The sequence below is a fragment of the Phyllostomus hastatus genome, unplaced genomic scaffold (genome assembly GCF_019186645.2).
Source record: "Phyllostomus hastatus isolate PE091 unplaced genomic scaffold, TTU_PhHast_1.1 phas_scaffold_182, whole genome shotgun sequence".
Taxonomy (NCBI): Eukaryota; Metazoa; Chordata; class Mammalia; order Chiroptera; family Phyllostomidae; genus Phyllostomus; species Phyllostomus hastatus.
The window spans coordinates 23,674,895-23,700,192 of NW_025334013.1; the positions used below are offsets into that span (position 1 = coordinate 23,674,895).

A 25,298-nucleotide genomic window follows, 5' to 3' on the forward strand; every position below is an offset into this window, starting at 1 on the left:
TCCCCGGGTTGTGCTGGTGGTGTGGCCTCACAAGGCTAACGCGATTGGGGTTTTGTGTGGTTTGGGGAACTAACAGAGAAGGTAATGTTATTTTTGTCAGCCGAGGCACCACTGGCCAGAAATGAAGAGAATGTAGACTGTTTGTGTGGCGGGGGCAGTTCAAGTAATCAGATAATCCACAGTGATTACCATTGGCCCTTGGAATGCATCTTGACATTCTCTTTTGAAAAGGGGTGAGTTATGATTTGAGAATTTACTTCTCACCAAATCACCAAACTGTGCAGGGAAGATTCAGTTGTGAAGGGGTTTCCTGGCCCGATTCCTATGACAAGCTGTCCAGGAATCAAGCAGCTGAAGAGTAGCTATCCAGGGCATTTTTTTACAGGGAGTTAGGGGTGGCTCTGGCTGGTGTGGCTCAGCGGATTGAGTGCCAGCCTGTGAACCATAGGGTTGCTGGTCTGATTCCCAGTCAGCGCACATGCCTGGGTTGCCAGCTGGGTCCCCAGTAGGGGGCGCATGAGAGGCAACCACATACTCTCCTCTCCTCTTCCCCTCTCTAAAAAATAAATAAAATCTTTAAAAAAATAAAGGGAGTTAGGGGTGGATGAATGTTAGGGTTAGTTTTTGAATTTTAATTTGGGTCTTTATGATTAGTTATTGTGACACATACATATATTTTCTAAAGTTTGCATTTCTCCCTCTACGGTTTCCTGTGGCTCGAGTTGGTCTCTACACTGGATGCACACCAGAGCGATAAAGCAGATAAAGACAATGAGGGAACCTGATCCTGTTTGGACTTGGGGACTCCGGGATCCGGTTACCATGCTAAAGTTTCTTGCCTCCTAGGATCTGGATCAAAGGCAAAACATGAATTTACTTTAAAAATTTTTAGATACCTATGTGGACTACTCAGGGTGACTTGCCTCTTAGAACTGAGGGCTACACGGAATCCCTCGACTTTTTCTTCCCTTTTCACTCTCGGATTTTTGCCGCATCTTTCCTCTGGGAGTCATTAGAGAACGTGCATTCAGAAGGCTTTTCTGGAGCCCTGCCCTGCGTGGTCTGTCTGTGGGGCATTCCGACCCTGGTGAGGACCAGAGTGGGGTACTCTGAGACTTAGTGGAGAAGAACACTAGTCACAGAAGAGCTGAAAGAGAGAAGATAAACCCCCAGAGCAGAAAGCTGGGGCCTGCATGGGTGAAACTTCCAATTCTCAGGTCCCACTTGAGCTGTAAATTCAACCCCTTGTGTGGGCAGGCCGGCTTGAGGCGGTGAACGAGTTCTTTCTCGTTCTCACAGATGAGGGAACCGAGGCCCAGCAAGGGTACCTACGACACCCGGGGAACCTGGGACGGGCATGGGGCCAGAACCCAGCGTCCTGGCTCTGCCCGTGGCTCGCCTCCCCTGAAGCACACAGGGCACCGTGTGCGATGCCCTCGTCCCCTGAGGCCCGCTTTCACACGGACCTGATGTGTTGTTCGTACTCAGTCCACACACTCGCCAGAGTTAGTTCCTATCTTCTCTTTGCCTCCTCCCGACTCCCCTGCTTTCTCTGGATGCCCTGAACCACTATGCAAATAAACTTGTTTTTCTCAATATTTGTGCAAGTCTAGAGACATGAAACTCAAAGATTGCCTCATCACAAGGCTGCCTTAGCAGAGATCCGTATCTTGTTTGTTTACCGAGAGGACAGATACACTGGAAATCCTCGGTGTCGCTCTGGAGTAGGTGGAGGGAGGAGGCTGCTACTTCTCAGCAGCTGGTGGCCAACATCCAAGGTCCCAGGACATGCTCAGAGCAGACAGTGAAGTTCAGGTTTGTGGCAGTGTGGTGGGGGCCAGACTCAGAACAGGACAGAACTTTCACCTTCATCTGTCACCTGGCTGTCAGGCTACCCCAAGTGGTGGCCAGATTGCTTAAAAGAGACTAAAACAGAAGGCACTTTGCAAGCCTGTCACAGGCGTTTCACAGCAAGACATGACTCTCCCCGCCAACGGGACTTCTGGGGCGTCTTTATGGCAAGGAAGCGTAACTTTCATAGGCAGGGAGCGCATTAAGTTCATCTGGGGTTTACCTTTCTGTGACCAAACACTGTGCCTCGGCAAGCCGAAGCACAGCTTCCCTCGCCCTCACACTGCGGAACTGTGTCTGCCTCTGCTCTCGCCGGGTGTGAGGGGCCCCGGTGTTCCCTGCGGTTGGACCAACTCAGCTCAGTTTCCCTCCTAGCCTCTGCCATTCTGGATATTCCTTCCACAGGGCTGAATGGCCCCTGGCCCCTGGACATTGGTTGGCCCTGAGCTCACCAGTTTTCTCAGTCCCAGGCCTTCCCGAAACAATGAAGGCAGCCCCAGCCTGACATTTCACAGGGACCCCAGTCAGACCTGGCACCGTGCCCAGAGAAGCAACTCATCTGGTGCACGGGAGGGAAAATGACTCACTATGTGCGCCTCCCACGTATCCAACTTAAGGCCTTGCTTGGCCACCACTGGCGAAGCAGAGGGGACAGATGTCCTGGCGTGCCGTGCTGGGCGTCTGTAGAAGAATGCAAGAACCCGAAGTGGCAGAGGAAGCCTCACGGGCTGAGGAACATGTCTCATGCTGAAAAGCAAAGCATTTCCTTGGTGCTCACCTCCACATGGGAGAAGCCCACAGCACGTGTGGACGGAGGGACGTGCAGAGAACTCCAGATCCCCACGTGCTCTGCGCGGGACCCAGCTGAGTGTTCCTGTCACACGGCCTTGCTTCCCCTGCCTCTGAGGCCACAGTCCCCGGTGTGCCAGGGACAGGAGGGCTGTCTAAACTGGGCCCCCACTGTTGGAGGCAATTGCCTTTTCCACTTACTTCCAACTCACAAGGCAGAACACACCCCAGAAAGCTCTGAAGTTTTGTGACGATTCTCAGGCATCTGGGAGCTGTCGGCCCCCATGGCTGTCCTTGAAAGCGGCAATGGGAACTCCCCTTTCCAACTCCGAGGCTTGAACCTGTGGCCCAGGATGCTTTGGCTGGTTGTCATAAAGTCAGGAGGAAATGGGAAGGGTCCAATTTAAAAGCTCGAATATATTTTGCTGAAAACATGTGTATGTGTGTGCCTTCCAGAGAGTGTACTCCCTGAGAGAGACCTGCACAGTTCATTCCAACATAAACAGGAACCAGAGGTAATGGCTTCACTCAGTGGAAAACTAGCAGCATCCTTTTGCTCCCTGGGCATCCCCCAGGGTCCTCATCAGGCAGCCGCTCCCAAAGCGGGAGGGGTGTGCCTGGTCAGCACGGCTATAACTCGTCCATCATGGCCAGCAAATCGTCTCCCTTGCTGGCACTCCATTTCGGCTGGTCTGTGACCTCAAACTCTCCCATGATCCGGGCCAGCTCTTGGTTTCTTTGCTGGTCCTGTTAGAGAAATGAGAGATGCTGTTGATATTTGATTTTTTTAAAAAAAATCCTCACCTGAGGATACTATGTTTTATTGATTTTTTGAGAGAGAGAGAGAGGGAGAGAGAGAGAGAGAGAGAGAGAGAGAGAGAGAGAGAGAGAGAGAGAGACCCCCCTCAATCCCTTCATGTGACAGAGAAACACTGATTGGCCTCCTCCTGGGGACTGAACCCGCAATGTTTTGGTGTACGGGACACTGCTCCAACCGAGTGGTATTTGATTTTCATCCCACCAGCGTGATGCATGTCAGTTCCTCACCTGTTTGTCAGAATGGGGACTATGTACATACTGATTAGAGAGGAGAAGGTAGGGCCTTTGAAGTTCGAAGTTATTAAAGATGAGGAAGGGAAACAACTTGACCATGGAATCCCCTGCACACACCTGAATAGCTTGTATGTTGACAACCTCGTGGGGTAACTCTTCTGGCCTGGTCAGCGCCGCCTGTCTGCATGGGAGGGGGAGGGCAGAGAAACGGGTCAGAGGTCAGAGGTTTCTCCCTGCCCGTGGGGCAAACCAGCGCTTGATAATTTGGCAACCGATTTTTTTCTGCCTCATCTTCTGCCATTTCCCTTCAGCTTTGTACTCCATATTTCCAACCAATGTCCCCTACACTCCAGAAAGGCACATTCTTTTATGTCTCTGTGCCTTTGCACATACTAAGCACTGCCAAGACTGTGTTTCCCCTTCCCTGATTGGCAAACTCCAAGACCCAGTTCAGATGCCAGATCTTTCAATCTGCCAGTGCAAGTCATCGCTGCGCCCTCCATGAGTGCATTTATGACGCAGCACTTCTGTGCACGTTCACTGTCCTACCACGCAGGGAGCTCCCGAGAACAGGCCCTAGGTCACAGGCTCCATCTCGGTGTCCCCAGCACTCACCATAGAATCCATCGCACAGAAGTAGTTAGTTCAACGGGTGGGGAAATAGAAGGCAACCCCCCCACACCCAAATAACTGGTTGTGAGGAGGACCACAGGAGGTAAGGGGCACAGACCTGCTCTGTGAGCTGTGACGCACCGGGCAGTACAAATCCCAGTGAGTGCCTGCCGCCGCCGCTGCCGCTTTGGGGGAGGCTGTCTCATCTCCGAGATACACTTGACCTCTCTCTGGTTTCTTAACAGACTTTTCTTAATTTGACTATCTTGACTTCTAATACTTCTCGTTCAGCTGTGCTAAGGAAACTTTAGAACTGTTTTTTGAATGAACCCAGAAAGTTCGGGCTATTTTAATACCGGTGGACTCTTCTTTAACTAGGTTATTGAACTTTCAGGTGTGTCGCTCGTGACCTTTACATCTGTATTTATAGGTGTCACTGGTTTATAATGGCTGGTTGTCTGGTTTAACCCACTTAAGATTTTTACATATGTTTTTAAGGAAACAGGTTTAAAACATACTCCTCCTCTTCGTCGGTGGTGAAGAGATTCAGCCGGAACCCGGGCTCAGGGCCACTGGGTTTCTTAATCTCCATTCCTCCCATCAGCTTGGCCAAGAAGTTCAGCTCTTCTTTAGCAAGAGGGTTTGGGGTAATGCTTTGCTGTGGGAAAAAAAACTCATGATTTTTAGCCACATGAAGGTGATCATGTTTCCTGCTGAGACCCAGAGACCCAGGGCAGTATTATAAAACCAGGCAAAATAATAACATTAAATTATTTCTGGGAAGAACTAGGTCCAAATGAAACATAGAAAACAGGCTTAGCCAAAACAGAAACAATCCGCGTCAGAAGCAGAGGGACTCTAGCAAGGGGGCAAACCAGAGATTTTCGCACTTTCAAGATGAGTGGAAGGCCCCAAGGGTCCCCACCGTCCTCAGCCTACCTTCCTCCTTGAGGGAGAAGAACACTGCTTCCTCTTCCTTCAGACTGCTTCCCCAAAACTGAAGGCTCCGGGTCCAAGGGCACTGGGGCCATAGGAGCTACCACACTGCCCTCAGGTGGTGATCATGGAGAACACACCCCGACTCCATTCCCTCCTCTCCCTATCTCGTCCACTTAACCTTCTCCCCTTCAAACCGGCTCTCTCACGCAGCCTTGCCCGGCTCTGCCCCTGCCCTCACTCTGCCGCCAGAGTTGCCTAAAATACAGCTCCCATCCCACTTCTCCTTTGCTTGAAATAAACCTCTCTGCCTTCTGCTTAAAGGACAAAGTCCAAACTGTTTGAGCCCCTTCCCGATCAGGCCTCAGGGTCCCTGGGCAGTGCGCTCTCTGGCCACCTGCCTCAGCTGGGCCGTGATGGAGTCACGTGGGAGAGACGCTGGCTCCTCCTGTGCTCTCCTGCCCCCCTGCCTTTGCCCAAACTGCCACCTCAGCCTGCAGGCCGATTTCTCCTTCACGGCTGTCTCTCGTCCATTCTAGAACTGCACCTGAACGTCACCTCCTCTGAAAAGCCTTCCTGACCTCTGTGCCCTGTTTCTACTGGATATAATGTGTGTTCTTCTGGCCCAGCACCTCGTTCAGAATGCCCAGTGTGCTCTGCGTCCACCGTGTCAAAGTGCTTTGCTTCTGTCGCTGTCTTTCCCAGAGTTCCATAGGTCCCTTCAGGATGAGACCACGTCTAAGCCAGCTTTGCGTCCCTGGGCACCCAGCCCGTAGAAGTAGTTCGACGAACGTCTGCTGAGTAACTGACTGTTCCACGATCTGTCCTGTAGCTAGCTGATAGCCAGTTCATCGAACATTTGTAAGGATGGAATTCAGAGAACCTCAACCCCCTTCTGAACTCAGGCATCATAGGGGGAAGCACTGAAAAGGGATGTTTTAATGATCGGGACACCCACAGGTGTGGAGTCGGCAACCAGGGACCTAATGGCACTGGGAGAGTGCTTATTTCACATGTCCTGGTGTGCGGTTCCCATTTAATTATGGTGATCGAGCCAAGTCTAAAATTACCTAATTAGTCAGATCACTGGAGGTCTCCATGGGAAACTACAATTAAAAACCTGTGTACTTTATAAGGCTGAATGGAGAAGATTGCAGACAATGAGGGAAATGTTGGCCAACTTTGAAATCTAAAGTTCCCACCCTTCTCCCCATCCAGATTTTTGTGTCTGGACATGAGCTCAGGCGATAGATAAGGGAGGCAGAGGCTCACCTGTGACTGTGAAGCTAAGTTCTTTGACGCTCCGGATGTGTGGGTTTCCACGGGCCGGTTCACACTGTACCTGGTTGCCAACGGAAAACTGAAAACATTGTCCAGCCCTTACGGACTCCCTTCTAACCCTACACATAGCTCACAGCTTTTTTTTTTTTTTTTTTTTGTGGGTCTTCTGGTAAAGACAGGAAGACCTACTGGACAAATTCAAGAAGCACTGTAAGCGCTACTACAGCTCATGGCTTTTGTTTGGAGAGTTTAAAAGCATCTAGAAAAGAGCTAGGAATACAGAACACAGCGAAGTGCTCGTCAGCTGCTCAAATTTCACTTCTTCCCGGAGAAAGGTACCTGGGAAGCTGTGGAAGGGGCCTCTTTGAATCTCCATGGCCGCTTCAAATGATTTACCTTTTACACCTGTTGAGTGCCTTGTGTTTGGAAATCTTAGGCGCCTGTTGGAAACGGCAGGGCGCCGCATGCCACATGCATTGCGTCTGAGGGAAACCACTCCAACTCTCAGCAGGACTTTCACAGCAGAAGTCAGGCTGGTGTTTTCAAACGGAGCGACCCCCCGGACTGGAATGCCCTCGGGGAGGTAGAACTGGCTTACATGTTAGTTCCCAGCTTCAGCACTCGGTCTCCGTACAGCTCAAAGGAGCCTTCCTTCAGCGCGGCGACATAGTTCCCGCCGTGCCGGAATTCTGCCCTCTTCACTTCTTCGCCTTTGTGGTTGAACATTCTACAACACAAAGTGTGACAGGAAGGGAAGTTCTCCAAGCGTGGGCAGTCCTGGAGGCATCTGTACTCTGTGTACCATGGGACAGAAAGAATTCGCGTGCTCTCTCGAGACAAAGATGCCAAGTGTGCTCATAATAACGATACAATGGTATGTACTGAGTACATGTTAGGTGCCAGGTGCTGTGTGAGGACTTGAGAGCATTATTATTCACCCTCAGGTTTGGGAAAACAGATGATGAGCCCTTTTAATAGACGAGGAAATGCATGCTGGAGACCTGGGTGGTCTGCTGTGCGGGCCTCCTCAGCGGTAGGGCTGGGATTAGAGCCTGACCTTCTAACTGCTGAGCTCACCAAGGAGAGCAAGGCCCACTGGGCGGCATCTGGGCGGCGGCCCACGTGTTGGTTTCCCAGAGCCCCTCCCACGGGTCTGACGATTATTGCTGAGAACTCACCTGATGAGCCCGGGAACTTCGGTCTCCCAGGGAACAGGCCCAGACACCGGCAGCACAAAGCGGCCGTTAGAATTCTGAACCTTGTCCTTTAGGAATATGGACACCTGGAAAAAAACACACTTATTGTGATTTTTCTTGGTGTGTTTTCATAGACATAAGCATTGTGAGGATGGGAAGTGTGTAATAGGCTGGGAATGTTACCTAGTGAGCTTATAACAATAAGAAAAACTCACCACAACTAACACCTGGAGAGTTACAGTGTTTTGACAAATAGAACTCCTTCTGAGTCTAAGAGCAGACCTTCTAGGTGAGGTATAATGCCCCCGTTTGAAAGGTGAGAAAGCTGAGGGTCACAGAGTAAAGTGGCTTGCCCTGAGAGAACGATGGGAGACAGGGCCAGGATTCAACAGCAAGGCTGACTCCACATTGCACACCCACTCCTGGGCTCCCTGCTGACTTTCCAAGAACCTCAGCATCTCCGCTTTCACAGATAAGGAACGGGCAGCTGGGAGGTTGACACTCCCTCAAGGTCAGTCAGCTCATAAAGGGCAGAGCTGAGGGTTCAGAGCGACCCCTGTGTTTCTGACTCTGGAGCACACACTCGGGGCCACGCGCTGGACTGGTGAGAAGGGGCTGGAGCAGGCGAGCCCGGCTGGCAATTGTTTGAAGGTCTGTTGTGTGACCGAGGACACCGTACAGGCTTCATTCTGCTCCTGGGTCTGTGCACTCTGTGCTGAGGTCGTGGTCAGATTAAATCCCGTAACTACTGGAGCAGTTAGCTAGTTCTGTGGGGTCTTAGCTTCCTCACCTGTCAAATGAGATTCACTCAAAAGTCCCTTCAAACTCTAATATTCTACAAGAGTATATTTGTAATACCATCAAGGATATTGTGTGCCAGGCAGTGAAAATGCATGCAAAGTGATAAGAATTTGCAAGGTGCCAGTTTTAGCATTCTGACGGTGGACTGTCTCGGCTACATTTCCGCTGGGCCGTGCCTCAGCACTGGGCTTTTCTGGTAAGTCATACAACCTTTCTGTGTATCAAACAGAAAGGTAAGGTTTTCTTTCTGGTAAACTGGGGATAGTCATAGTACCTATTCAATGGATTAACGTGCCAACTAAATCAGATAATGAACAAAAAGCACTTATCACAGAGTCTGACACATAGTAAGTGTTCAGTAAATTATAGCGAATACTCTTAGTATTATAATCCAATTGGACACAGGACATAAGCATGCGGTAGGAGAGAAACACCACAATGGAGCCTTTAGGAGGCGACTCTGGGAGCCAGTCTGGAGGGCTGAAAGGGGTTGGAGACAGAGAGGGTTTTAAGGAACTGCCCAGGATTCCAAGTGGAACTGGTTCGGGGCAGTCTCTGGCTGGGCCTCGGCCACATCAGAGCACTTCGGGTGTTTCGTGATTTCACAGAAACTTGTGGACATCAGAGGAGGAGTTTTGGTTAAACAATGAGCAAGGCAATGTTAGAGCAGAGCTTTTATTCATTTAGTTAGTTGGTTTTGTTAACAAGTCTAAAAACTATCAACACTGTTGAAACAGAGAAAATCTGTAGAGGCAATCATGAATTGCAGCCGAGCAGAAATGCCATTAAAGACCAGACTCGGAAAACCGGCCAAATGTTGCAAATCAGGGGCTGAACCCTGCCAGGGTGTGGAAATCCTATTTCTCCTGATGAGCATTCTGATGTTTCACTGCGTGCCCATTTAGCAATTAAAGCTTAATAGATTTTGTAGTTTAATATATTCTAATGGTTTTGTTATAGACTTATTATAGGACTGTATTTTCATTATAATCCATTTTATCTTGTCAGACTTGAGAAATCAATCTGGCTACTTATGGTACTACAGCTCATAAAATAATGTCCAAACGTGCAGTCTCGATAACGTGATGTAGAGTTTGTCCCTACTTCAAAGCAATGCAAAACTTAATCTTATTTATGCTTTCATATTTTTTGTTTTAATCAATGACTATTAGAGACCTTAATTTATGTTCATGTTATTTTTGCCCCATCCGTAGCAGATATAATTATTCATGAGGATTAAAAATAAAATTGGCCTCAGAGTTAAAATCTTTTTGTCTTCTCCAATCCATGGAAAGCTAATAACAACCAGGGGCTAGACACAGTCTATTTCTTCTATTTTTTGAATTTTATTTTGTGATAGGTACAAAATTCAAAGGGCTCAAAGGGTACACAATGGAACGTGAGTCTCTCCTGTACCATGGTCCTCCCTGTACCTGCTCCTGCTCCTGCTCCTGGGGCAACCACTGTGATCAGCTTCTGGTCTGTGCTTCCAGAGGCACCCCATGCTATACATATACTGGCAAATATATACATATACATATATATATATGTGTGTATACACACACACACACACACACACACACACACACACACATATATATATATATATATATATATATATATATAGCATGTGCTGCATCAGTCTACCCTTCCAACAAGCTCTAAATGCTTATGATCATCACTTTGAAGACACTGCAGCTCAAGAGAAGTAACTTGCCCAAGGCCATGGAGCTGTGCTGACTCAAACACAAGAGTGCCTGGCTCCAGAGCCTGGGCTCATTTTGCCGTATCATCCATCTTTCCCACATCAGTGTGTTCAATTATGGGAAGGAGCAAAGTCCTGTCCAAGAGAGATAGGCCCCACATTCAGAAGCTCAGAAATATGCTTACAGCCAATGACAGGTGTGAAGGTCTGAGCTGGGCTGGTGGCGGCGGGAATGGGAAGAGGGTGTGGACATTGCAAAGGCAGACTCTGGGGGCCTGAGGAGCAAGTGAATGAAGATCAGGGAAGGGAACTCATAGGCGATGCTCTGGTCTGAGCCAAGTGAATGAAAGTGCCCTTGAAAGAAATCAAAGTTGAGGCAGAACTTGAATTTTGGAGATTAGCTTAGGTGCTGACATTACACTGTAGGCACTGGGTTTCAGGTGGGGATGTTGGTCTAGATGGCAGGGCTGAGGCAGGGGGAGGGTAGGGGTTAGACTCGGGAGGGCCAGGTGAGAGAGCTGGACAGCACGAGGGAAGCGATTCCTGAGGGAGGTGGGTAGGTGGAGGCAGGAGGAGGTTCGGAGACAGGCAGAGGGAGAGGAAGGAGTGAGGGGCATGGGAATGGACGAGGTGAGGGCAGGCCAGGACACACGGTGCCACGAAAGTCCAGGGAAGGTGAGAGCTTCACGGAGCAGGAGGGCAGCCTCCTAAAGGTGTAGATACTGGAGAGGTCAACGACACGAAAGGTCTGGGAAACGGCTTTGCAACCGAGATCAGGCTGGTGACCTCGAGAGCATGTTTCCTCTGGAGAAGGGAGGAAACCATATTTTAAAGAAACACGTAAGGTAACTGAGAAGGAGTGACGGTATCATTGTCTTCCTCGCTCCATTTAAAAACTGTGGAGAGTTGTTATCAGACAGGTTTCTTTTTCTTTTCTTTTTTTTTTTTTAAAGATTTTATTTATTTAGTTTTAGAGAGGGTAGGGAGAGAGAAAGAGAGGGAGAGAAACATCAATGTGTGGTTGCCTCTCATGTGCCCCCTGCTGGGGACCTGGCCCGCAACCCAGGCATGTGCCCTGACTGGGAATCGAACTGGTGACCCTTTGATTTGCAGGCCCTTGCTCAATCCACTCAGCTATGCCAGCCAGGGCTGTTGTCAGAAAGTTTATCATCATGGAGCCAAACACTGAGCATATCACTCACTGGGCAATCTCAGCTGTTTCCCTTGGGCAGCCTCGGCAGGGTGCTCCTGGGGCTGCCCACGCACTCACCCGGATGTGCAGGTCCTGGAAGAAGGTGAGGAGCGTCTGCCGGATCAGCTGGAACTCCCCTGCAGAGAGACCGCCGTAGGCCTGCCAGAGGCAAAGCAGCAAGAAGCATTTCACTGTCAGAAGTGAGGCAGAAGTGCAGACAAGCAGGGGCAGCTGGGGGTTCAGGGATGGGAGCCACAAGCAAGGCACAGACTCAGCTGCTGGGGCAAGAGGGGCAGCAGGAGAGCCCACGCGGCTCTCTCACCAGCCCCGTCATGCCACACAGAGAAGGGGTGCACCACCTGTCCTGTTGCCCACAGGCCTACAGAGGCTCTTCCCCAAGATTTAGCAGAGCCTCCACACCAACTCCCTTTCCTAAAAAGGGAGGAGAAAATGGCTGGGCTCTGTATCACTGCTTTCCGGCAATGGGAAGAGGTCAAAAGACGACGATGCCTCTTGTGACACCAACATGGAAACTTGGAGATCTTTAGGGTTTCTGGGAGACCGGCAGGCTTTGCCAGCCCTCATCCTGTGCTCTGCCACAGCATCCTCCTGCTCTCCCCGAGGACTGAGAACGAGTGCTGGGGCCGGGAGGGGACACACGGACGGTATCTTACTTCAATCAGCTGCCGGGAGGTCTCATCCACGAGGTGCACGAGGGCTGGGTTGTCTCGGATGAATCCCTTGATGGCATCTAAATGATTGAAAGTGACCAGCAACACATCCTTGGGACGGGGACACAGCAATACTTGGTATTTCAAAGCCATAGTCATCAGGTCATAGAGCTGCCGACCCGCACATGAACAGAATAAATGGGATCACAGAAGCAGATGTCAGGACCTCCACACAATGAAGCCGTCAAGCATTTACTGAAAACCAGTACTGCGCATGTCCTAGACCTCGGGTGACCCTAACAGGTATCCCCCAGACCAAGACACTTTTGAGAGCAAAGTTGGGGAGGTGATATTAATAATTCAGCCAGGACAACATGGAGAGACTAGGACATTCCTGGGCAAACCGGGATTTCTGGTCAGCTTTTTGTGGATGGAACATGTGAGAAACACTACTGGCAGCTGTGGGGCCCTGGGCCGGGTGCTGGGGTTGAGGAGCCGACACCCACAGTCACACCCTCCATCACCCCTGACAAGCTGAATGCCCCGGCCAAGTCCTTGCTCCATTCTCTGAGCCTGAGCTGCTCGTCTGTAAAAACGGTCTTGAATGCAGTTGAAGAAGTGCTCGGAGGGAACTTTACGGTGGCAGATGCCCGCATTTCTCGGATCAATAACCTAACCTTTCACCTTAAGAAGCTAGGAAAAGAAGGTCAAACTAAAGTGAAACCAAGGAGAAGAAAGAAAATGAAGTTTGGAACAGAAATCAATGAACTAGGGAGTTGAAAAATAGATAAAAATCAATGAAACCAAAAGCTGGTTCTTTGAAAAGATCAGCAAGCCTTTATAGCTAGATAACGGACAATTATTTGATTAGATTGACCAAGCAAAATAAGAGAGAAAAATAAAATGGCTCAAATCAGAAATCAAAACAGAGGACGTTGCTATTGACTAATGGAAATGTTCTCTAATTATATAGTGGTGATGGTTACGCACATTATGAGTGTACTAAAAACCACTGAATTGTACCCTACAAAATGGTGAAATTTATGTTATGTGAATTATATCTTAATTGAAAAATTGCAAAAGGATATCATAAAACTAGCTGTGGAAAAGACATTAAAGAATAAAGGGATTTTTTTAGAGGACAAAAACAAAAAAATTAGTTCCGAATTTCCTATTATTGCAGAGCTGCTTGAGAGGGGTAAATGAGATAGGTGTAAGAGTGGCAAGTATAAAGTTCTACAAACTGTATAAGAACAATTTTAAATGATAAAAATATGTCCTGGCTGGGGTGGCTCAGTGGGTTGGGTGTCATCCTACAAACCAAAAAGTGGCAGGTTCGATTCCTGATCAGGGCACATGCCTGGGTTTCGGACCAGGTCTCCAGTTGGGGGTGTGTGAGAGCTGATCAGCTGATGTTTCGCTCCCTTTCTTTCTCTCTCCCTTTCCCTCTCTCTAAAAATAAGTCAATAAAATCTTTAGAAAATGATAAAAATACTTAGTAAGGTATCAATAAGCCCCATGTATGGTATGACCAGCTATAAAGACCGGGGACTAGAAATTGGTGGGGCCCAAAGTGGTCGAGATAGGCTTTATGGAAGAAGGAGGCAGTCAGAGGCTTCCTGCTGGCACTGGGAGAGGAAGTCATTCCGCTGAGGGGAACGGTAAGTGTGAGGGCCTGCAGGCAGCCACACATGGGGCTTTTCCTGGCGGGACGAGGGGAACAGGCCACGGGGAGATGCGAGAGGAGGGAGACACCGGCGTTAGGGAGGTCAGCCAGGACCTGGCTCCTCGGGGGTCTGCAGTCATGCCTACTGACTGTGTGAATGAAAGAAATTCTGGCCCTGGCTGGCATAGCTCAGTGGATTGAGCTCGGGCTGCAAACCAGGAATTGCAGGTTCGATTCCCAGTCAGGGCACATATGTGCCTGGGTTGCAGGCTATGGCCCCCAGCAACTGCGCATTGATGTTTCTCTCTCTCTTTCTCCCTCCCTTCCCTCTCTAAAAATAAATAAATAAAATCTTTTAAAAAATGCCTTAAAAAAGAAAGAAATTCTGAGGGGTAATCCAGGTGTAGGGCCTGGGATGGAGATGGTGGAAAGGGAAAAGGCAGAGAAGAGCACGTGGTACTTGGGAGGAAAAGCTGTCTGCATGTGGTGACTGCCTGACCACACTCGACGGGGGAACAGGGGGCTGTCCAAAGTGACTACGGCATTTTCAGCTCAGTGCCTGGGTGAAGCACGAAGCTGCTGCTGGAGGCAGGGGCACGGGGCACAGAGGGCCAGACTGGGAGAGCAGTTATGGGCTCATCTGCGGCAGGACAGAGAATATAAACCGCTCCCACCTGAGTGCTGTGCTGAGTGCTGAGCACAGTTATACCTCATTGCTCCCATTTAACCTTCACAAGAACTCTACAAGGTCGTTATTGTCCCAAGTTTAAAAACAAAATGCCTAATTTCAGATAGCTGGTCGTAAGTGGCAGGTTGAGATCTGAACTCAGGATGACCAGATGCTAAGGCATTTGCTAGACCTTTCTGTATAATCCCATTTCTCCAACATGCAGCTAAACATTTCACCTAGTAAGCGGCATCCGACAGAAGCCGCCTGGTGTGTGTGGGGGGATGGGTGGGGTGCTACTGGAGGCATCGGTTTGAGACCCTCTGCCGTCATATCGAACATAAAGTCCCCGTTGCAGACAGGACACCATGCTAGGAAGAAAGAGGTATAAGATGGAGAAGTAAAAGTTCAGAGTTGTTCAGTAAATGGAGTCTCACAGCTAGTATTTGGTAAAGCTAAGATTCCTGTCCAGGTTTGCTTTTTTTTTTTTAAATTCTAAATTCTATGTACCTTCTCTATGACACCTAAACCTTCTTAAAGGCAGAGGGAGCAGAGCAAGCAGAGCAGAAAAGCGGATTAACATTTTATTGAACACTTACTATGTGCCAAGCCTAGGTTTGTCATGACGTATGTTTCTCACTCAGTCTCCCAGCACTGATGAATTAGCTCTCGTTATCTCCATTTTATAGGTGAGAAAACAGAGGCTTGGAGACAGAAAATAGCTTCCAAAGGGAAGTGGCGGGGGATAAGAGGTTTCCCGGTACCAGCAATAAGTGAATGCTGGTTTTGCTTGGCTAGCACCCACTGTCAGTCCTCATGATTTTCTGTATTTATCTATCCATTTACTTATTATCCTCACCCGAGGACATTTTTTCATTGCTTTTAGAGGGGGGGGAGAGAGAGAGAGAGAGAGAGAGACAGACAGACATCAATTTGAGAGAGAGACCTTGACTGGCTGCCTCCTGTAGGCTCCGTAAATGGGGATTGAACCCACAACCTAGGCATGCGCCCTGACCGGGAATCAAACCCACGACCTTCTGGTGTACAGGATGATGCTCCAATTAGCTGGGCCACACCCACTGGGCATGTTGTCCTTTCTTGAGAACAGAGTATCTATATAAATTGTTTGGAATTTTTCTGAATAAGAGATCTGTCTATTCTTTGCAATTTATTTATTTGGAATTATTATTTTAAAAACCAGAGTGCCCTAATAGTTTGTTTCCCAAAGAGATAGATATGCTCATGTCAGAAGTAAAGACTGAGAAGTTTTGAATTTGCTTAAAAAAATGCGTGGTTGTCAGGTCTGAGATTTGTCAAGCATTAGGCAGAATTAAAGCTTCTAGGGTTGGGGTAAGGCATCCCTGAACATGGACATGAAGACCAGCACTGTCTTCGGGTGGGTAGAATGACCTAAACAGCAGAGGGATCGGTGCGGATGACCACTAAGGTCTTCTCCAACTCTGCAACTGGACAACTAATGTTTACGAGGCTATTTCCTTTGCAAGGCAGTGTTCCATATGTCCTCTCATTTGACTCCAGTCCACCGTCATCCACAGAAGACATGAGAAGTGCAATCAAGGGGGGGGCGGCCCACTGTCTGCTCACCTTGTCCATGCTGGCCTGGTTCAGTCTCATAATGGAGGCGTGCGCCAGGCGGTCGTAGATAGTCCTCAGAGCCTTCTTGGAGTAGAGCTCTTGGGGCTTGAACAGTTCCTCTATAAAGTTTTTATTGAACATGGTTGAGATGATGTCGTGAAGAACTGCAGAGACAAGAGAGAATGCAGCTAAGCCAGGCACGGGAGGAAGCTTTGCTCAGGAAACGCTGTGTGTGCGCGAATGGGGTGGGGGAGCTAGGCCCGGGCAGAGGGCGGCATGCTGATGAGCTTGGTGAGGGCTGCTCCCTGCGGAGAAGCCGCGCCGTGCTCCGGTAGACGGCAGGGTCCAGTGTGCTTTATGAGGCCACCTCAGAGCAAATGTGAATGTGACAATGTGCGATGTGTTGTGCTTCAGAGGTCACAAACTACTGCTATGTGCACTGTCTCACTTGATGATGGGGGGGTATTTCTTCTTTTAAAAAATATTCCTAGAGACATTTTAGATTAGATCGCTTCCTTAACACAAGAAATAACATCGCTCTTGTTTGTTTAGCAAATTCATAATATTTTTTACTTAAAATTAAATTTTATGAAAATGGGACCGGTAATAGTAACTGACTTGTTTTTTGGCAAAACATTTTATGAAAATAGACAAGTCTACTCAGTGGTTAGAGATTAAAACATTTCTACTGTTCCTACGAGATTCAGGTTAGTACCATTATAGGATGATTTAATTTTTAGATTTGATTTATAATATTGATATCTTACTGTAGTGCTATGTCTTGTATTGTTGTTCAAATGGAAAACTTTCATCCAGTGAGGATAAAGGCCCAAAGGCACAGGAGGCGAACATGAGGCTGAATCCGGCCCCGCACCTTGTTTCCACCTGGCGGCAGCACTGAGCTCCTTGCCCCTAGTTAAGTAGTTACATTTACACAGTCCTAAAGTTACATTCAGCCCTTTGAAGGCAACCAGGAGGCTAAGGTGGCCCCCGATGAAAATGAGTTTGACACCCCTGTCCTAAGGTGTGTACAGACAGGTGTGTCTGTAATTCTAGTTCTTCATTCACTCATTCATTTGGATATTTTTTTGCTACTCAAATATCATTAGTTGAGGGCTAGAAAATCCCTCTGGTACAAGAAACAGAAACAAGTATGGCTGAACACAGATTATTCTTAATTAAACCACATCTATTCTTGCCTAAAGGTGAGAGCTTATGGATACTGAGAATATGCATTCATAGCAATTAAAATGTGAAAGAAAGCTGGTTCCTTAAGTTACACACAATGAATTATTAAACACGAAAGATACAAACACCTCTTTCCTTTGCCACACAAGGGACACAGCAGGCGTGGCTGGGGCCACATACCTTAGGGAGGGAAGGCAAGGCGGTGCGCCGAGGCCTCGATTCCGGGCGCTCTCTCCGCCTTTGAGCAGCTGACAGAAGCGCCTGGCAGGCCCAGGTCAGCACTTTAAAGCAGTTCGAAGGGTATTCTGGGGGGAGGCGGCAGGGGAGCTCAGGGCTGGTTATATTTAAATCTTTATTTTTTATTTTTGAATTTACTGGGGTGATATTGGTTAATAAAATTATATAGGTTTCAGGTGTACAATTCTTAAGTATTTAAATCTTAAATGGAAGGGCTATAGGGAGAAGAGAGGAGGGGAAGAACCCCACCCCCCCAGCTTGACTCTAAAGAACTAACGGACACCCCTTAACGGAAGTGATGAACTCACACCTGACCTTTGGATTTCATTCTAGACCCCTTCCTATTAGTGGGGAAGAACCCATTCCATCACCAGTGCAGGGCATCCCTCACATCTGACCTCAACTCCTCGCAGCTCGCCCTTGGTGCACACTAACACGTCCCAGTGCGGACAGCTTGGAGACACGCCTCCTCGGGCTGGCCTCACGCATGGCCTTTTGCCTTCGATCTAAACCATCAAGGACCTGCGGTAAACTGGGTTCTTTAGCGTTTTTCTTACTGCAGTCAATATGAAACGCAGAATTTGCAAGGAAATAGGCACAACTGAAAAGCCACATGTAAGGCTTCAAAAGAGAGAATTTGAATTTTGCACAGGTTTATTATGTAGCCAGGGGGGAGGAATTCAGGTTAAAGAATCACATCAGGTCTGATTACGTGAATGCTTGCAAATATCTGCCATTAACCCAGGTGCTGAGTGCTTTTCCTTGGGTCTTTCAGCCCTTTGCAGAATGAAGGAAAGTAGCTTAGACCCCAACAAATCAGTTCTAAAAGACAGAAAGTCACAGAGAGATTATTAGCCACTCTGGCAAAGGAAAAAGCAAATGGAACCTCTCCCTCTGGGGAGTGAACAAGCCACGTGTCTCTGGCTCTTTGCATGCGAACACCCAGAAAGTTCCCCGGGTGGATAGAGGGTAGGGCAGGCCCCGACCCTGTGGGCCGAGCAGTGACCACGAACGCCCCCAGGAGAAAGCGGCAGTTCTACGGTTGGGCCCCAGTACCCAGGGTCCCTCCTCTCACATAATCCTTTGGAAGGAGTCTGGGGCACAAATGAGCATGCCTGCGCCTCATAGCATGTTCCACCTTGCACTTGGATGTGGTGGGCCCACTATGCGCCAGGCACTGAGATAAACACCAGGGCACAAAGAGGAAGGACATGCCCTTACCCCTGAGAAGCAGCCCAGGTCATAGTTAAATTAAACCTGAGAGAGAGGTCTAACCACGCCTGTCAGTCTACCTCAGTGAGTGGTCGGCACTCACGTGAGCTCCGTGGAACTGCACGAGGCAGGAATGTGCAAGGAGCCCGCTTTCGTCAGGAGGGGACGAAGGGCGGGGAGTGATTTTCCACAGGTGCATCCTGAGTCCAGATTCTGAAGTTAGTTTCTGTTCACTGTTTTTGAATGCTTAAGTTAAAATAAATTCAAGTGATTCAATTAGGTACCCAAAAAGCTTTCAAAATCCACACTTCTCACCTGAAAGTCTGCCACACATCCAGAGGTGGGCCCAAAATTGCTTAAGAGAAGTGGCCGAAGGTGGTTGTAAAGTATAATCAGAGCGATCAAGCGCTTCAGTTGGGCTTTGTTTTGAGCCTGGCCTGATGAAATGATGCTCTTGATGAAAGCAGCTGAGTATTGACTAAACCACTGTTGTAAATCTGGTTATGGGAACATGCAATTTGGAACTAAGGGTAAAAGAGAGAAGCTGCTACTTCTGGATGGTTACCATGTTTCACATCCTTACTATGTACCCGGCACCGGGCTTAGAGCCCTCCATGCATGATCCCATTTAGCTTTCCCCCTCACAAGACAATTTGGAATTATTCTCCTTATTCTATCAAGGAGGAAAACGGACTCTTTGAGAGGTTCAAGTCTAAGGTCACACGGCTAGGGGTAGTGTTGAAATTAGAAGGAGGCTGTTTGATTCTACTGCCTGTGCTCTTCAATATTATACCTGTTCCCTTCTCAGCACGCTTGGTGTGGTGAGACATTCCAAATGCTCAGGACGATGGCTGATGACATGCATAAACGGCACTCAAATGTCACATAATGGAAAGTACTGGTGACACAAAGTACTGGTGAGAAAGGCTAAGGTTTTCCTCTGAGGAACTGGCAGCTTTTCCAGGCTTGCTGCTGGCGGTAGGTGAAGGGGAAGCTGGAGATCGGACATGAGAGGGCTGCACGACGTACATGCGTGACACCATGCCTCCTGCCCTCCGCGCTGGCAGCCATGCAGCCACATGCTTCCATTTTTCTCAGCTGCTCCACGGCCATCTCTGTGTGCTAAGGAAAATGGCTCAAGGAAGGTCCCTCGTGTGGAGCCACAGTTCTTTGGTTACATGGTACTCTCAGAGAATTGCTTTAGGGACTACAACATAGGACGACCTACCCAGAAGTGTAGCTTCTGCCCCAGCCATCCCCTCAAAGCTTAGAACTGACAGAGACAGGGAAAAAAGTCCCTCAGGTGCAATATGGTCGTTGTGCCTAAGTTTGCTCAGTTTTCGTCTCACATGCTGTATATTTACATGAAAGATTCAAATACACAACCGATGTCTTGGCTAGAGAAAACTCATGCCTATACACATTTTTTGCTGTAAAACATTTAGCGTGGCCCCACTTCACACCCCCGTGGGAAAGGCCTACGTGGACCTGTGGATGCAGACTGAACACATGCAGCCCGGAGATAGCGTACCTCGTTTTCTGTCCACCTCTGTCCATTCATCTACACGAAGCATACAAAGAGAAAACACCAGTTCATGAAGCACAAACGTCATTTTCAAGGAGGCTTTAACAATACCAATTCCAATGACCTGGTCTACGAAACTTTTATTTCTCACATCTGTATTAATGTCTAACACGAATACCCTGCTTTCCAGGTGAAACTTTTAAAAGGGTGGTGGATAAACAAGTGCCCAAAAAGCCCCAGAGCGGTTCTATCTTATAGCATGGGCAGCCTAGGAGGAGAGGAAGCTCAGGAGGGCCAGCTGCCCCGGGGCTTGCCTTGAAAGGCTCCAGAAGTCCTCCTGTCTAACGCTATGGGAATACATATTATTCAAAACAAGGCTTTTAAAAAACACTTCTACGAGGAACAATAATTTCAAGGAAGGTAGACAAGGGAGTTTCTTTGCGTGTAACCTAGTTTCTTAAAAAAACTGATGTAAGATTTCGAAAAGTGCCCGTGCACTTCTGATTTCCTTTTTAGACGCCGATGTGTGACTGGCAGGCAGAAGAGGAGACTCCTGACGGAGCCGCTGTGAAGAAAACCCCCGAGGACAAAAGCAGCCGGGGATTTCACGAGGAAACCAGAGCAGGCGCAGTGTGCTCGGCTAGAGAAACCTGTAGGAATTAAGAGCCTTAATGGGTTGAGACCTGACTCTACCACTTACTAGCCATATAACTGCAAGCAGCCTGTTTACCCTCAGCCTCTTCATCTGTAAAACGGGGTTCATCTTCGAACCGAACTCGTAGGGCTGTTGTGGGGATGGAACATGAAACATCAGCACTTAGCTGGCGGCTCTCCTAGTTCTGCTTCCTCTACCGAAGGACACTCGATAACCACCCACAAAGGATGAAAGATGACTTTTTTTCCTTTCCTTATTTTTTCCGGGAGACTTCAATGTAGAAAAACCATTCGCAGACAAACACAGTTCTACACACATCCAAATTTAAAAAAACATGTTGTCATTAATGGTGTCCCTTGGAAAACTTGCCACTAGATTGTTTCAAAGGCGATTTTTGCAGTTATAACCAAAACATATGTCTCCGAGCACAATACCAAGGGCTCCTAAGAGACCAATCTAGAAGCACAGCCAGTGCTGAGCCCCAACTGGCTGCAAAGGGTTCCCATTGCATGGTCAGACTCCTCTGGGAAAATTCACTGTCTTTCTCCCACAAGAGTCACAGGGGTTTGGAGAGAAAACAGTAAGGGGGCAGCACCAAGAGTCAGACTTTCTAAAGCAGATCCTGGTTTCTGTAGCATAATGTCCACATCTTCTGTCTTGTGGCATTTATTTATAGGCGGGCTTGCCTAATAGGCTTGTGGGAATTCAGAAAGGTGCAGTTTCCGCCCTCTTGAAGGCATGTGTGGGAGCAGTGGTGCTGCAAGCAGGGGTCCAACCTTCCCTAAGGGACAGTGACTACCGACTGCTGAGAAAATAGAGCTGGCAGATGCACGCCCCGGGGTAGGAGGCGTTTCGGCAGGCAATGAAGCAGAGGTCTCTGCAGTGCTGAGTGCTCCTGGGCCCTTTCCATGTGAGGATTCAGGGGAGGGTAAATGATGCACCAGTTTTCTATTATTTCTCCAGATGACTTGTTGGTGACAATTCCACTTCAGTTATATTTTGCATGGGAGGCATGCCCAAGGCTACCCGGAGCTGCCTGTTCCATTGAAATTAGGAAAATAAAAACAGAACCTCACCACCACTTGGTTGGTCAGAACTACACTGTGATCTTCACGTATTGGGGAAAAAATCCATGAATGGCTCTATGCCTGTTTCCCCTCCTGGAAAATGAGGCATGCAAACAAAATGTAACAGTCTTATTTATGAGCATTTTTAAGAGGACAGGAGTGAGGCGAAGGCAGGTTTTATTATTCTCACTATTGCTTAAAACGCGGGACAGCATTCAATGTGCAACACTCAAAAGTTGCTCCATTGAGAGGGCGCTTCCTTTCGGTTGAAGGCCAGACCCGGGGCTGCGTTGCGGGGGAAACTGCGCTACCTGCCCCGGCCTCGTGGGGGCAGGACGGCCTCCAGGAGAGCAATGAGTTGTGTAAGATAATGAAAACATCTGGAAGTCATGCGCTTTTCATTCAAAGCTTCAATGGAGACTAGCTTATTCCGGCGTTTTCTAGGTCTGTGTGCCCAGGCATTTGTCACAGTGGCTCCTGCTTCCTGCGGCTACCGTGACTCCAGATGGGGGCGTGGCGTTTCTCCGCTTTGAATCCTGCACTCGCAACCCTGCCTTTTCACTCTATCTCCTCTAAGTCCCCATCCGCCAACCATGGTACTTTCTGTCATTTCTTTACAAAAACTCATTGGGTATACTGGATATTTTTCTCAAACCTCTCCCTCTCCTCCCAACCTTCCAACTGCCACACAGGTTCTGGTGCAGCAACCCTCGGGTATGGCAGTGTAGTGGCTAAGGACATATAGCTGAAGAGCATGAGCTCTGGAGTCCAATGATCCTGGTTCAAATATGTAATCCTGGGAAAACCGGCCTTAGTTTCCCCATCTGTGAAATGGGGACAGTAGTATCTATCACCTATGTGATAGGACAGTTGTGGGGTAAAGGTGTTCAGGGAAGTCCTTGGTTCCTGGTAAGTGCTTAACAAATGCTGTCGTTGTCGTCATTAGGAAAGAGACATGTCCTCCAATTTCAGAATCAGTTACTGGACCAGACTGACCAAAAGCCCTGCTTCCAGGGAATGTGCAGAAGGGCTGGATGACGTTCCGCCCGGCATCTCATACGTCTCCTGCCACTCATCCTAGCTGCGGGGGGAATGAGCGTGTGAGTGTGGTTACCGAAGGCGGTTGGGTCTAGCAAACCTGGAAGGACCACAGCTGCGGGAGGCAAAGGAAGCCAGTCCCTTAGTGTTACTCACAGGGTCTTGCCCAGACCTCCTCTTGAAAGACAACATTTACTACTTATTGTGCTAAATATGTTAAATACACACATTATCTCATTCATTCCTTACAACTTCGCTATACGGTATGTATTATTCCCATTTTATGGAAAAAGAAGCAGGCTTATAGACCTTATACTCTATGAAGTGGTAAAGCTGAAATTGGGACCCATGTTTGTATGACTCTGGAGGGCATGCTATTAATTGCTGGTTTACACTGCCTTCCAAGATGCAGACTATCCATCCAAGAACTACCTGTCAGCTCACTAACGCCATTAGCACAAATGCAATCACACAACAGAGGCACCAAGGAAAATATAATCCTGTTGAAGAAGAAATGGCAATGTTACAGAAAACAGCGAATTTAGATCTTCAGGTCAACATTTACTGAGCACCACTTTGTTCTGGTCTAGGTATTATGCTAGGTGCTGGACTACAAAGATGAATAAGACAGTTACGTGGGAGAGACACACACAGACCATTACAGGATAATGCGGTTAGTGAGAGGGTAGAGAGGCATGCATGGGTGCTATGAGAGTACGTGCGGGCCTTTTTCCCATGTGGGATGCTTCCTGAGGGAAAGGAACCTTAAGCTGAATTATGCAATATCAAAGGGGAGTTATTAGCACGGAAATGGGAGGTTTGGGGTGGGGTAGGTATGGAAACAGGAATGAACATGCTTTAAATGGAGACCCACAAACAGTTTGGTATTAAGATGCAAAGTAGGAGGCAGGCAGTGGTAGAAGGCAGGAGTGCCGAGGTGGACACAGATCAGATCAGAGGGCCCTGAAATGTCCTGCCAGGGACTTGGCCTCCATCCAGATGGTAGTGGAAAGCTGAAAAAGGGTCTTAAGTAACAGAGGGTATGGACAGATTTGCATTTTAGAGTGCTCAATGGTAGCAGTGCACCGAATGAATGGAGGGGAGGGTGTATGCTAAGGGGAGTTCTCTGTATCCTTTTATGAATGGACTTGGAGTCAGTTACACAGACACAATGGTGAATATCTGAATGTATATGCTTCACGTCAATTGAGTATACAGACTGCTGGGGAGAGCCCATGGTTTAATCAGTGGCCATGTCAGCTACGTTTGTATCACCTTTCTTCCTCTACCCTGAAGTACAATACTTAATCCCAGGAAAGCTGGTGAAAGCAGTCGCTGATTGAGGAGGGAATAAAAGCAGGAGAAAAAGAGGATGGCAGAGAGTTCTGGGTGGTCATTTCTCTGGAGATTAGGTGGGGTTTGTAGGAGGACAGATTTTACATTTTAGAAACTCTCATATAATTATTTCCACAATTGTACTCTCTTCCGACAATTGTGAAGGGGAAGAATTATAGTTATTTATTTATTTATTTATTTATCTATGATATCTCAGGACCTCACCTTTCTAGAAATACCTTCTGAAATTAGTGAGACTGGCTTCCAATTTATGACGGAGGATGCCGCACAGAGGACTGGGGATTCGGAACCTGGTCCATGGGGTGGGGGAGGGACCGAGCACGCTTGGACTAGCAAAGAGTGTGTTGCCAGGTGGTGGGCAGCTGAGCTCCCTACATTTGGGAGGAACCGGTTGTCAAGAAAGATTCGGAAATCACCTCGTCAATTTGAGGGGGATGAGGAAATTGGGGGAGAGGACCTGACGTACTGTAATAATATTCGACAAGGGTATTAAATACCTCTGCTGCGAAAAAATATTTTGGGGAATCTGACTCCTGAGGGGCTCTGAATGGTTGTGAGAAAGATCTCGGGCTATAGAGAGCGCAGTGTGCAGGGGTGTTGTAAGGTCAGTTTGTACCGGGGCGGACTGTGGGGCATGGGGCTGGCTGTGAAGGCCGGGCATCTCTCACCTCTGCGGGCCTTGTCTCCCGGGATGTTCTGGGCCCGCAGCCGCTGGTCCAGGATGTAAAGCATCTCTCCGCCCAAGTTCAAGAAGAGCAGCGGTAGCGTCCGCATCGACATGACGACGACGAAAGATAGCAGAGCTGACCAAGTGACCCGAGACAGGGGAGCCAGAGACCTGGAGGCCCTACCACCGCGTCTCCGTGGCCTGGTTGCTAGGGCAACACAGCGGCCAGCAAAAGGAGCCAATGAGCACGCTCTTTGTTGTGAGGCGCCCGGCAGAGGAAGCTTATTGGGCTGGATGCCCGAGACTTTTGAGGTGGATGAATCCCGAGGTAGACGCA

The 25,298-nt window shown here is 48.5% G+C and overlaps 1 protein-coding gene and 1 non-coding gene across 3 annotated transcripts; both read right to left on the minus strand.

Annotated features, from left to right (window-relative positions):
• Window positions 1-1,582: 1,582 nt before the first annotated feature.
• OSCP1 (organic solute carrier partner 1) lies at window positions 1,583-25,142 on the minus strand. Of its 2 annotated transcripts, XM_045859651.1 has the most exons (11): window positions 24,963-25,142; window positions 20,185-20,214; window positions 16,026-16,180; window positions 12,091-12,258; window positions 11,495-11,575; window positions 7,701-7,804; window positions 7,121-7,249; window positions 6,514-6,583; window positions 4,824-4,963; window positions 3,811-3,874; window positions 1,583-3,387 (listed from the first exon to the last, which is right to left on the minus strand). In XM_045859651.1, exons 1-11 carry the CDS (start codon window positions 25,072-25,074, stop codon window positions 3,271-3,273), a joined length of 1,170 nt encoding a protein of 389 aa, XP_045715607.1. In that variant the 5' UTR covers window positions 25,075-25,142; the 3' UTR covers window positions 1,583-3,270. The 2 variants fall into 2 exon arrangements, with proteins under 2 accessions (XP_045715607.1, XP_045715608.1); XM_045859652.1 differs by lacking the exon at window positions 20,185-20,214.
• Window positions 6,680-6,742, minus strand: LOC123832414. Its single transcript, XR_006788066.1, has one exon. It is a non-coding gene; the product is annotated as a U7 small nuclear RNA (small nuclear RNA).
• Window positions 25,143-25,298: the final 156 nt, after the last annotated feature.

Bases quoted from the DNA above. Each gene is read 5' to 3' on its own strand.
- OSCP1 (XM_045859651.1), bottom strand. From the start codon at position 25,074: ATGTCGATGCGGACGCTACCGCTGCTCTTCTTGAACTTGGGCGGAGAG. The intron at 4,964-6,513 runs GTGAGCCTCTGC...TTTTTCCCACAG, and splicing joins ACTTAGCTTCACAGTCACAG to CAAAGCATTACCCCAAACCC. The intron at 3,875-4,823 runs GTATGTTTTAAA...CCTCCCATGCAG, and splicing joins ACCACCGACGAAGAGGAGGA to ACAGGCGGCGCTGACCAGGC.